At 41.9% G+C, this 11,817-nt stretch overlaps 2 protein-coding genes across 2 annotated transcripts; both read left to right on the forward strand.

Annotated features, from left to right (window-relative positions):
* The first annotated feature begins 310 nt into the window (after window positions 1–310).
* Window positions 311–4,757, forward strand: afg2b (AAA ATPase AFG2B). Its single transcript, XM_086292134.1, has 11 exons — window positions 311–445; window positions 634–1,234; window positions 1,357–1,542; window positions 1,663–1,947; window positions 2,187–2,372; window positions 2,643–2,801; window positions 2,904–3,113; window positions 3,212–3,439; window positions 4,011–4,145; window positions 4,300–4,425; window positions 4,543–4,757. Exons 2-11 carry the CDS (start codon window positions 641–643, stop codon window positions 4,678–4,680), a joined length of 2,247 nt encoding a protein of 748 aa, XP_086148260.1. The 5' UTR covers window positions 311–445; window positions 634–640; the 3' UTR covers window positions 4,681–4,757.
* Window positions 4,758–5,024: 267 nt separating this feature from the next.
* On the forward strand, window positions 5,025–6,448 carry coxfa4l3 (cytochrome c oxidase associated subunit FA4L3). Its single transcript, XM_086299249.1, has 4 exons — window positions 5,025–5,224; window positions 5,331–5,419; window positions 5,574–5,634; window positions 5,943–6,448. The coding sequence occupies exons 1-4, from the start codon at window positions 5,186–5,188 to the stop codon at window positions 6,009–6,011; spliced, it is 258 nt and encodes an 85-aa protein (XP_086155375.1). The 5' UTR covers window positions 5,025–5,185; the 3' UTR covers window positions 6,012–6,448.
* The last annotated feature ends 5,369 nt before the right edge of the window (window positions 6,449–11,817 follow it).

Below are 11,817 nucleotides of genomic sequence, written 5' to 3' on the forward strand. Positions count from 1 at the left end.
TTGAAGCAGTGTGCAGAACAAAAGGCAGCCAACATCCAAAGAAGAGCTTTGAATGTCTGTCTAGAAGCCTGGGGAACTATTCCTGAAGACTACGTAAAGAAATCACAAGAAAACCTGACTAAGATAGTTCAGACTGTGTTGAAGAATAAAGATTCCTAAACATTCCAAATATTGACTTTTATGTTCACGAAAATTTTAAAAACTGTCTTTGTCTTATATACTGTATTTCCTAGCAGAAGACTTTTACATAGTAAAGTATAGACGCGGAAGATTAGCGTCACCTCACGCAGGAGGCTGTTTTGGTTGGCCCTGTTATTTTAATGCCACATGGATTTTGTAAACAGTAAAGTAGGAGTTGATATGTTCTGTGTAGTATATAGTTGGTATTATCACCCATTTTATTTCTGATTGTTTGGCTGCTGTCGGCTGGTTTCAGCCGTTTCCGGTACTTAAACCTCTTTGGCTTAGACCCATCTTAATCAGAGTTTTGTCCATTTAGCGCCGCTAAAAGAAGCTCTAACGGCTAGCATGTAGCATGTAGCCTCGGTGAAGTTTTATGCTGCCTCTGAGTTTCTGCTTCGTCTCTCTGCTTCACTAACGTTACGTGCGTGTCTGTCTCTATTTCCCCATCAGGTGGAGTATGGAGCCTCTGAGGCTGCTTTCCGTGGATCCATCAGACCGGGGCTCTCAGAGATGCAGGCTTGGTCCGGGCATGATGTCGGCGCTGGGTGTGCACCTGGGCTCCCCTCTGCTGGTGTCTGTCTCCGGAGGAAGCTGCCTGTGCACTGCCTGGCCCCGGGCTGACTTGGCAGAGGGCTTCCTGCAGATGGACCTGAAATGTTTCTCCCCCAGTCTTCTCTCTGAGCTCCCCTCGCACCTGAGCCTGGACCCCGCTCAGCTCACACCTGTGGTCTGCTCCAAACTGAAAGGCGTCAGGATAACCGTGATAGTCCAGAGTGTCGATTTCAGGAAACGCACACCGCATCGCCTTGTTCATGAGCTCGTAAAAGACACGCTGAAAGGTGTTTGTGTCCATGATGGGTTTTTAATAAACCTGGAGGATTTCGACACAGAGATCAAATATGTTGTTATTGAAAGCATAAGTCCAGAGTCGGATAGTGCTGGATTCATCACCTCGAAGACTGCTGTTGAGATTGCTGGCGTCCAGACACTCCGACATTACAGGAGTCAGCTGCAGGAGCGGCACACGGTGCAGCTGGGGGGCCTGGAGGAGGTGAATCAATTTAAATGACACCTTACAGCATTTTCTTTCCCACTGTACAGCACCTAATGTGTGTGGGCTTTTTGATTGTTTGTTTGGTTTGTTTGTTTGTTTGTTTTTTTACAACATTTTAGGTGTCTGCATCACTTAGAGAGATGCTGAAGCTGCCACTTCTCTATCCAAGCACACTGAGCTCTCTCGGTGTATCCTGTCCCAGAGGGGTGCTTCTGGTGGGGCCTCCAGGTGTAGGCAAAACCTTGCTGGTCCGCCAAGTGGTGGGTGAGGTGGGAGCCAGCTTGGTGGTGGTCAGAGGGCCAGAGGTAAAAAAGACGATACTAATCACACCTCATCATAATGTTGATGCCGTCTAATGTTCCTCGTAATACACGAAGCATTTTGCATGTAAATGCATTACCAGTAATTCTGAACAATAATTTCAGGTGGTGGGGGCTCGGCCGGGTGAGAGCGAGGAGACGCTGCGGGCCGTGTTCGAGCGTGCTCGATCGGCAGCAGATGAGGGTCCCTGTGTGCTGTTCTTAGACGAGCTGGACTCTCTGTGTCCGAGGAGAACCAGCTCGTCGGCACCGGAGAACCGGCTGGTTGCTCAGCTTCTCACACTCATGGACGGGATGAATCAGTCTGACCGCTTCCTCATCGTCGGAGCCACCAACCGGCCCGACAGCTTAGACCCAGCACTGCGCCGGCCAGGAAGATTTGACAGAGAGGTGCGTGTCCGCTCACTGTCACGGATCCAGTGTTTTTAATTTTTCTTGAGAAAGATGACATTTGATGACGTTTGTAATTCTTCAGTTGGTTTCAGCTGGGTTTTTTTTGTTTGTTTTTTCTGATTATAAGGCAAGATGTACCTTTTTTACTTTTATATAAAATAAATGTCCAGGTCGGTGAGTTGGTGCAGATATGTGTACGTGAGTCGTTAGTCTCTGAGTGTTCGCCTTTCCCACAGATTATAATCGGAGCTCCAACCTTGCAGCAGAGAAAGGCCATCTTGTCTGTCCTGTGTGAGAGGATGCCTGTGTGTCCCAGTGTGAACCTGACAGCGCTTGCACAAACAACTACAGGCTACGTGGGAGCAGACCTCAGTGCCCTGTGCCGGGAGGCCGCCATGCACGCTATACGGGAAGACTCCAAAGTAACCACAGCGACCTGTCACAGCGAAACAAAACACTAGTTTTTGCTTTTTTGCTACAGGAACGACTCACTTTATTGCAAATTGTGCAGCTGTGTTGTAATTGTAAAGTCAAAGTTGAAGCCTGAATAAGAATCACATTTAGAAATTCATCTCAAAAGGCTCACAGTGAATGTGTTCTTTAGATGTGTGAAAGATTACATAGGAAATAATAGGGAGACTGAGTGGATGACAGCTGTAAAAACCTGTTGCTGTTTCTGTCACTGTCTGCAGTGTTCAGGGGAGCAGCTGGTGAGTATGAAGCACTTTCATGAGGCTTTGAAGTCGGTGCGTCCCTCTTGCCTTAGGAGCAGCATGGGCAGGACGGAGCTCTCTCCGGTGACCTGGGAGCAAATTGGAGGCCTGGATGACGTCAAACTCAAACTAAGACAGGTAGCTAATTGAGTGGCTTTGCTCAAAAATGCACATTTATGTATTCGGAGAAAAAACCTTATTACTGGAGGTTTGTTTTCCCTCATTGTCTCCACGTCAAAGAGCATCGAGTGGCCGATGGCGCACCCTGAAGCCTTTGTTCGTCTAGGTCTGTGTCAACCTCGAGGTGTGCTGCTGTACGGGCCTCCGGGATGCGCAAAGACGACGCTTGTCAAAGCTGCCGCTACTTCCTCCAACTGTGCCTTCCTGTCTGTCAGTGGCGCTGACCTCTACTCTCCCTACGTCGGAGATTCAGAGAAGGCTTTAGCTCAGGTTCTTCCTTTTTATAATCTCGAACAGATGAGCATTAATGATTGTGTCCTCCCTTGTGTTTCGTCCACTAAGCCCTGCGTCTGTCTGTCCCCATGCAGCTGTTTCATCAGGCCCGGGCCTGCGCTCCAAGCATCCTGTTCCTCGATGAGATTGACTCACTGATTGGCTCGCGGTCACACAGTCAAACACCAAACAGCGTACAGACTCGTCTTCTCTCTGTGCTCCTCAACGAGATGGATGGGATCGGCCTGAAGACTCATGAGAGGAGAGGGACGGAGAAGATCCTCCAGGCAGAGGGAGTCGAGGAGAGTCTCACACCTGAGCAGGTCAGCTTCTGGTTCTTCTCTTGAATTTCCAATTTGTTTTGTTTCATTTTGCTTTCGTGGCACACAGGTGAATGTAAAAGTAGCACAGATTTTTTCAGGGGTAGACTTCAGATGTTTGGGGTTGACATCTATTGATCTTTGGCTTTACCCTTTTCCTATCGCCCCCAAAATTTCCACATTTGCTTGTAACAGCTGAATTTTTAAAAGTTTATTTATTTATTTTTTTAACCCTATTTTGAGGCAAACTCGTAAAGCTGATTCTGTATAAATGGTTTTTGGTGTTACAGCTTTCCAAAGTAACTGCCCTGAAGATCAGTCACCACTATCAGTCGGTTTCTTAATGAGTGAGGTAGATGTGTGGCGGTCATAATAAGAGCTTTTTGAATTCAGATACTAAAGGAAGTAACAAAGATGCGCTAAACGCTCCTTTATTACAGCTTTTAGCGGAGGACACACTGGAGCATCCTTTATGAAAGAGGACATAATACCATCCTGCAGTTCATTGTGACACACCATCCATCCATCTGTTCATAATTTAATCAACACTTTATGTGCTTTAACTGTTTGACAGTTGGACTGCCAGGAAGTGTGCAACAAAGATGTAATGGTTGTAGCCGCCACAAACAGACCTGACTGTTTAGACAGCGCCCTCCTCAGGCCCGGCAGACTTGATCACATCATTTATGTCCCACCACCAGACCATGAGGTAAAGGACTTCTCAAAACAGGACAAAATATATTACATATACCAGCAATGTTGTAAGAAAGACTTACAACATGAAGAGGTCATTTAAAATAAAGTAACCGCGCCTCTCCTGTCAGCGTATCTGTGTTTAATGACCCTCACTTTCTAATATTTAGGCTCGACTTGCTGTCCTGAAGGTGTGCACAAAGCGTATGCCTGTGGGTGCCGATGTGCGGCTGGAGGATCTCGCAGCAAAGACCGAGCTTTTCTCTGGAGCTGACCTGGAAAATCTTTGCAAAGAGGTGACATAAACTTATGAAATGAATTCTTAGACTTGTAAAATGTAAAATCCTTTCTTGGCGGATAGATTTGAAATAACTGAAAATATCTGTTTGTTTTGCTTTTGTTTTTTTCCTCAGGCTGCTCTTTTGGCATTGCTGGACGGGAACATGGAAGCCTCAGACATCAAACACACGCATTTCCTGCGATCCCTCAGCAAAATGAGCTCCTCTCTGACTGCACAGCAGATCCACAAATATGAAACTCCTCCCCGATGACACACATAATGTTTGACTGATCTTAAAATTGTATCATTACTCAAATATTGTTTTAAAATAAAATAAAAAATTCTAAAATTTGACACACTCTCTCTCTTTTAGTCATTTCAAATAACATCCTTTTTGAGATCGGCTCGAAACCCAACCACCAGTTACTGACCTTCACTTTTACAACATGGCCATGGGAGGGTGCTGCAGACTTAGAAAATATATTGATCATCATCTATAGATGGGTTAACCTCCAGTGGTGCATTTCAGTACAGGAAACTCTCTCTGTGTACGTGCTTATCACCTCGTACAACCTCTTGTCCCGCCTCCATCTCATGAGCTCACACCGTGTCGCACTTAAAAGGAGTTCCCAGCAGCAGGTAAACTGTCACAACATAGCTGCGTGTGAGACTGCTCCTCTTCAGTTTTGCAAGTGGATGCTTGAAGCCTTAGAATAACCACAGTTGAGTGGAAATACACTTAACTCCTCTTTGAGTGCTTAAAACCAATCAGAAAGATGTCTGGATTTTTCCAAATGTTGAGAAAAAGGAAGGAGGTTAGATCATCATCATCATTATTATTATTACTCTGTTGCGTTGAGTTATATCCTGTGTGGGGGGCATTGTGTGTTTTAATTTGTTGGATTGTTTTTTGTGCTGTAGCTCATCCCTCTGATAGGGTTTATGGCTTTTGCTGCAACAGGAGCCACCTCTGCATCGATCTACTTTCTGCTCACTAAACCTGACGTTATGTGAGTGTTACAAAGCTCTTTCTCCTTTATTAAAATAATGCATTTGTCTTATGTTTTTTTTTAGATTCATTTGCACTTCTATCTTACTTTCACAGCTGCTTAAACTCTGTTGTGTACAAATACTTAAGAATGCATTTAAATTTACTGTTTATAGTTTGAATAAGACCAGCAACCCAGAGCCATGGGAGAGGCTGGACCCGTCAAAGCCCCAGAAGGTAATGTAATAACATTGCAGAGCACTTAATAATGTTTATATTCTGGCTAATAAGCCTTCCGGTTCTTATCAGCACCAAAATATAAGCAGACTCTCCTCCTGCAGCTTCAATCTGCTGAGTCATTGAGGAAAGAATTTTATCATTAACGCCGGTCATTAATGTCATCGAGAGAAAATAAATTACCACAAGTAATGGCACAGCCCCGGTGCGGCCACATCATTAAGTCTGTTCAGTGTAACACTTATAAATAGGTCAGACGAAGCCTCGTCATGTTTTTTTTCTTTTAAATTTCTGGCATTTCATTGCAGCTCATCACCATCAATCAGCAGTGGAAGCCTGTGGAGGAGCTGGAGATCGTGAAGAGCCTCACAAAGTGAAAGAGCCCGGGTTTCTCCCGAGAGTCTGACGACACGCCTCCGCTCCCTCCCCCCCCATTAGTCTAACAGAATCGTTTCTGCACAAACTAGGACGCTTTGACACTCAGTGTGCGGAAATGCTTCTGCTCAACTGGTGGGGTTCACCCTGCTCTGTACTGACCTTTCTCAAGGACATCCATCACATCACACCACAATAGGCAAATATGGTAACTGACGACCGTGCAGCCTTTGAGTCCGAGGATGATAATGTTATCTTTCTCTGGGTCTCTGTCAGTATATATTATTACAGAAGTATATATCATTGAATTTATTTTACCAAGGTTGGTGGTCCACGTGTTCTTGCTGTAGATGTGAATGTACGATAGTGTTTTAATAGAAAAGACACAGAATGTTGATTTATTTTGTAATGTACTGTACAGTGATAATAAATTATTTTAAAAATATTCTGTCCCAGTGCTGCTTTTGTGCTTTATTCAAACTAACGTATTTAAATGTGCTGTCTGCTATAAAACTATAAGCATCATTTAATTCTGAGAGTATGTTTGACCTAGAAATCCATTATGAAGTTAAATGTAGCCAAAAGAGATGCCACACATGGTTAGTTTTAAGCTCTTGTGCATTTTTCTTATAACAGCAGCTTCATGACATCAACGCTGCTGTTTTTCACACCAAACATGCCAACTCATCAAAACAGGAAGGGTGCAGGTGTTACTAATAAGCTTAACTAGCAATACGAGAACCCCGGGGCTAAAAGGCAGCTGAATGGAATTCAGTCTCATTATTCTAATGTGTTTGCACCTGATGTCCACATGCTATCTGTGACACGTCCTGTAAAATATCTCATTAAAAAGGCAGAACACCAAAAACGGTTCAAAACTCACCTTTACACTTTTTCAAGTGAACATAGGAAATTTAGGGCAATCAAAATAAAGGAAGTTCCCTCTTAACTGATGAGGGACATTTTCCAAAATAAACACACTGCTAAAAATAAACCTATTAGCTAATTTATAAAATTAGAGATGCAAGCAAATGGGTCACGGGAGCAGATCTGCACAGGCAGCAAGAAATTAGCCGGACAGCCAGGCTGGACCACAAAATCCACTGTTGAATTTTTAAAAGCTTTACTAAGATACTACGAATCGCTGTTGCACACAGCCTCTTTCACATAAGCTGGTTATCTTTTTCCAGCACACTGGTTATATAAGGAACATTCATTTGGGGGGTTTAAAGCTCCTCTTAGGCCTGTGTGTAATGAATTAAGAACAGAAAAAAAGGATGGCAACAGAGTCCCAATGGTGATGTATGCAATTTTCCATCCTCCCCCCTTCCCATTCCATCCCCACCGTTAACCTTGCAGCTCCATTCCAATGCTTCCCAGGTGTCACATGACCATTATACACAAAATCCAACAATGCTCAAGCAGAAAAGTAAATAGAGATAGAGGCTAATAATCTCAATATCTATGAAAATAATAACAAATAACAAATAAACAATGATATATATATATATATATATATATTACAGTATAATATTATAAAAAATAAATATAATATTATATAATATTATATATTATATCTTGTTGCTTTTAAGATCATTTGAATGTGGGTAATTTCATCTTATTTCAAAAGTTTTGCCAAATTCCAACAAGCACAGAGCCAGGTGCATGCTGATGGAGCATGTAGAGGTGACCAGCATCATGGTACCATTCTTTTAGCAGCTGTTGGTCAAACAAACAAGCCCCTATGGTAGTGCTTTGTGAGCACGGGGCAGGAAGACATGTCTGTATTTATTTTAAGCTAAGCTAAAGATATGATAGCCGAAGCTTCAAAGTGTGCAGGCGTGAAATAATACTCTGTTTAAAAAAAAAAAAAAACATTTACGTGCTGGAATATTTTGACTAAGAATTGTTGATTTGGGGTTTTTTTTCTCTGTATGGTGAAAATAATGCTGTGATGCTGACTAAGAGCAATGTACAGGTCTTCTTATTATCACACAGCTACATGAGCCCCTTCCTCTGTTTGGATGAGTGAATCCTTCCTGAAAGGATAGCCTTAAGAATATGTCATAAAAAAAATACTCCCCCACAAATAGTTGGATATGAAAGGAACAGGTGTAACTAGTAACAGTCAGTGGCTCTGTATTCAAGCATAACTGAAAAACATGCCAGCTTGGTACAATAGCAGCTTTTTGGGACATGGCGTGGTGCCATTATGGGCGTTATTAGACCCACCTGTCGTTTTGCAGCAGTGACACGGAAGATTCCCTCAATTTCCTCAAGCAGCCACTGTCTAGGTTTTGATCATATTACATGATTTCATAACTAAACTGTTTGCCAAGCTTTGCCAAAGCTTGCATGCAATTGTATAGGTGTGTGTTTGGGTTTTTAAGCATTTGTCATCTGAGCAATTTTAATCCACAGCAACTGAGTAAACAATCTGCTGCACAAGACGCTCAGACTTAAAGTTCAGCATTAGACGGCTGTTTAGAATTGTTTAGGATGAACTTTTAGGATTCCATTTTGTTTTTTTCACCATCTAATCTCCACTCATCTGCTCCTTTTATGGCCGAGTGGGCATTCAGTGCTCCCATTGTGTTTCAGCATAACAGACAATCCTCTTAACACCCATACTGCATCTCATAAAAGAGCGATAACACCAGAAAGTGTCCGTCCTTTCAAGGCACCACGTGCCCTTCCACAGCCTGCTGAAACAGTGATGGTCCTTAAGGATGAGTCTTATGACTTATTAACCACTAAACAAAGAGAAAGTAAGCAGACGAGTAGTGGGTTTTGTTTCCTGGTCTGTCTGGGCTGCGCTTATTTTTCAGGAAGTTCATTTTCTGCTTGGTTTCAGTTACATGTTGAATTATTAACGCACATGTCGCACATCTTAAAAAACATTTCCTTCCTCTGTTTCTCTGATGCTACATGTGCCGTGAGAGGTGTATATATATATATACTACACATACTGTGGACAAGCGCCAACTTGCACTGAGGCTGCCGGCTACAAGTGCTCTCATGTCAAATATAGGCTACTACAGGGGCAGAGGTCACACACAACAGTCACAACATGCTTCTTTTATCAGGTAAGGGGAGCGCAGCTGAAAGCCTATTTAGGGGAACAATGACAGAAGAGGAAGGATATTTTGTGTCTCTGTGTGTTTGTGTGCGCGCTCGTACGTGGTGTTGGAATTTGTGTACGTGACTATGAAACACATCACGACACCACAAATCATGTGACGTCCAAGCAAAGCAGGTATTGTTTGCAGGGCACGTTAAAAAAAATAAGAGATGGAATTTCCTCCTCAGCTAACAGGGGTACAACTTTAAGACTTAAAAAGTTACCTTCTGCCACTTGTTGTCTCTGAATTAGTATTTTTTTAAAATGCATGTGTGTGAGCTTGAGTGTGATATGCTGCGACTGTAGTAGTTGGTTGTAACAGGAGAGAGACGACAGCAGCGTTTTATGGCCCCCTAAAGTAAGGTAAGGCAGACAGGTACATGCTGTAAACAGTTCTTCCTTTGCCAGACTGCCTTTGGTTCACTGCTTCAGGGGTTTTTGATAAAGAAGCTGTTGCCTGGAAACTGGGGCACTCCTAGATTTTTTTGATATTGTCAGTACTTAACCTCTGATATGTCTACATTTTAAACATTAACTTTGCTCTGTCTATAAAAGCCTCTAACAATGACTCTTTTGATGCTCCATTGCATAATTATGAGTAATCTGGAGTATGTTTGTCTATTTAAAGCTAGATATTCACAAGCACACACTGTGTGTTGACATATTATAGGGTCCATTCAATAATACTTATTTATATTCTAGTTTTTCAGTTTCATTCTGTGAAGACAATAATGGCTCCGTGTAACAACAAGGCATTCATTCAACACCACTCTGCACTGTCATGCTGGTAAAGGAAGTTTTGCTGTATAAACAATAGATTCACCATCCACCCATCCACCTATCTGCTCATCCATCCAATTAAGGGTTGTGGGAGGGGGGTGTGGGGGTCACTGTGAAAGAGGTGTGGCACAATGCGGACGGGTTTCTAGTCCATCACAGGGCTGTTCACCACAAGGAAACATATTCTTTCGTTGTTTTTAGAAGTGCACCACCTAGCGTTGAACAGTGAGTGTACACTTACTGGCCACTTTATTAGGTACACCTTGCTACTTGTGTCAAAAAGTAATCGTCTGAAAAATTAATTTTTGAATTCCTGTGTGGGGTTTTTTAAATGTCTAATATCTTTATTTATATTGGTAAATAAATAAAGTATAATATTATACTGTAATAAACAGGATTCATGAAGAATGTATATAAAAAGAAAATTTTGCAAGTATCTTCACAACTCTGCGTTCTTGTAACTTATCAATCACTTAAGTTATCTTTATAAAACTTTTTGTTGTTATATGTGTTATATATTCTGCCCTCTTGGCCAGATCTCTCTTGAAAAAGACATTTTTTATGTCAATGAGACTTTTTACCTGGATAAATAAATAAAATGAAAGAGTCACTTTGTCAGAAACTGATTGCAGCTTCTACCCATGATAGGAATGTTCTTTCTGGTTCAACATGACTTAATATTATCATGAGAGTTATGTTTAGCATATTGTTTTTTTCACAGATTTTAGGCCATTTATTCATAGTCATTTATTACAGTTTCAATTCTCAAATCCCTTTTTTGGAACAACATCCAGGATGAACCTTCAGAGCAGCCTTAATTCTTCATGGCATAGTTTTAACAAGGTGCCCAAATTATTCCTCAACGAGTTTGGTACATAGTAGCATGACAGCACCACACAGTTGCTTCACACTTCCATGATAAGAACCTACCTGTTCCACCACATCTCAAAGGCACTCTATTGGCTTGAGATCTGGTGCTTGTGAAGCCATTGCTATGATCAAGAAACCAACTGGAGATGACTTGAGCATGGTGGAAGCAGCCAACAGAAGATGGGCACACTGTGGTCATAAACGGCTTGATAACAAAAAGATTGAGGTAAGCTGTGGTGCTTAAATGGTCCAAAGTGTACCAAAGAAATATCTCCCACACCACCAGTAGCCTAAACGATTAATCCAAGGCAGGATGAATCCATTGTTATATGTAATTTATCCTAATTCTGACCCTGGCATCCACTTGTATCAGCAGAAATCTCATCAGACCAGACATTTTTTTACGATTTTCTGTTGTCCAGTTTTGGTGAGCCTGTATGGAATTTGTATGTTATCCTCGTGCCAGCAGGTGTTCCCTGTTAACTGGTGACTCTAAAGTGGTCATGGATGTGAGACTGAAGTTTTGATGAACTGTGCTGTACAAATGCATTCAAATGTAACATTTTTTTACTGTGAAGCACTTTGGTGTACCCCCCTGGTCATAAACGTGCTATATAAATAAAATTGTATTGTATTATATTGTACCTACTCTAAATGGCTAAATCTAAACTAAATCTAAAGATTGAGTTGTGAAAAAAGTCACTTTTTCATATTTTAAATGTTATTCTTTATAAGTTAGTTACTTTCGTGTAGTATGAATGGCAACAGGTTAGATCTTAATGAATAGGAAAACTTTTTAAGTTTTTAAAATACAGTTAAAAGTCCAAAATCAATCCTCTCAGTCAAATTTTACAAAGCTGTACAGTGGGCCAATTCTTGCCCCTGGGCCTTATGTTTGACACCCACAGTCTTGACTATGGCTACATGCCCAGAGTTGCTGACATGTGATTGGCCAATTAGCTAGTATTAGCAACCAGCAGTTGAATAGATGTACTTAATGAAGTCAGTGTACACCTGTATTGAGCTACAATGTTTCT

Source organism: Aulonocara sp. 'chitande type north' Nkhata Bay, linkage group LG1 (assembly GCF_057382095.1).
Source record: "Aulonocara sp. 'chitande type north' Nkhata Bay isolate Kocher_YH1m ecotype deep benthic linkage group LG1, A_spYH_male_GT1.1, whole genome shotgun sequence".
NCBI lineage: Eukaryota > Metazoa > Chordata > Actinopteri > Cichliformes > Cichlidae > Aulonocara > Aulonocara sp. 'chitande type north' Nkhata Bay.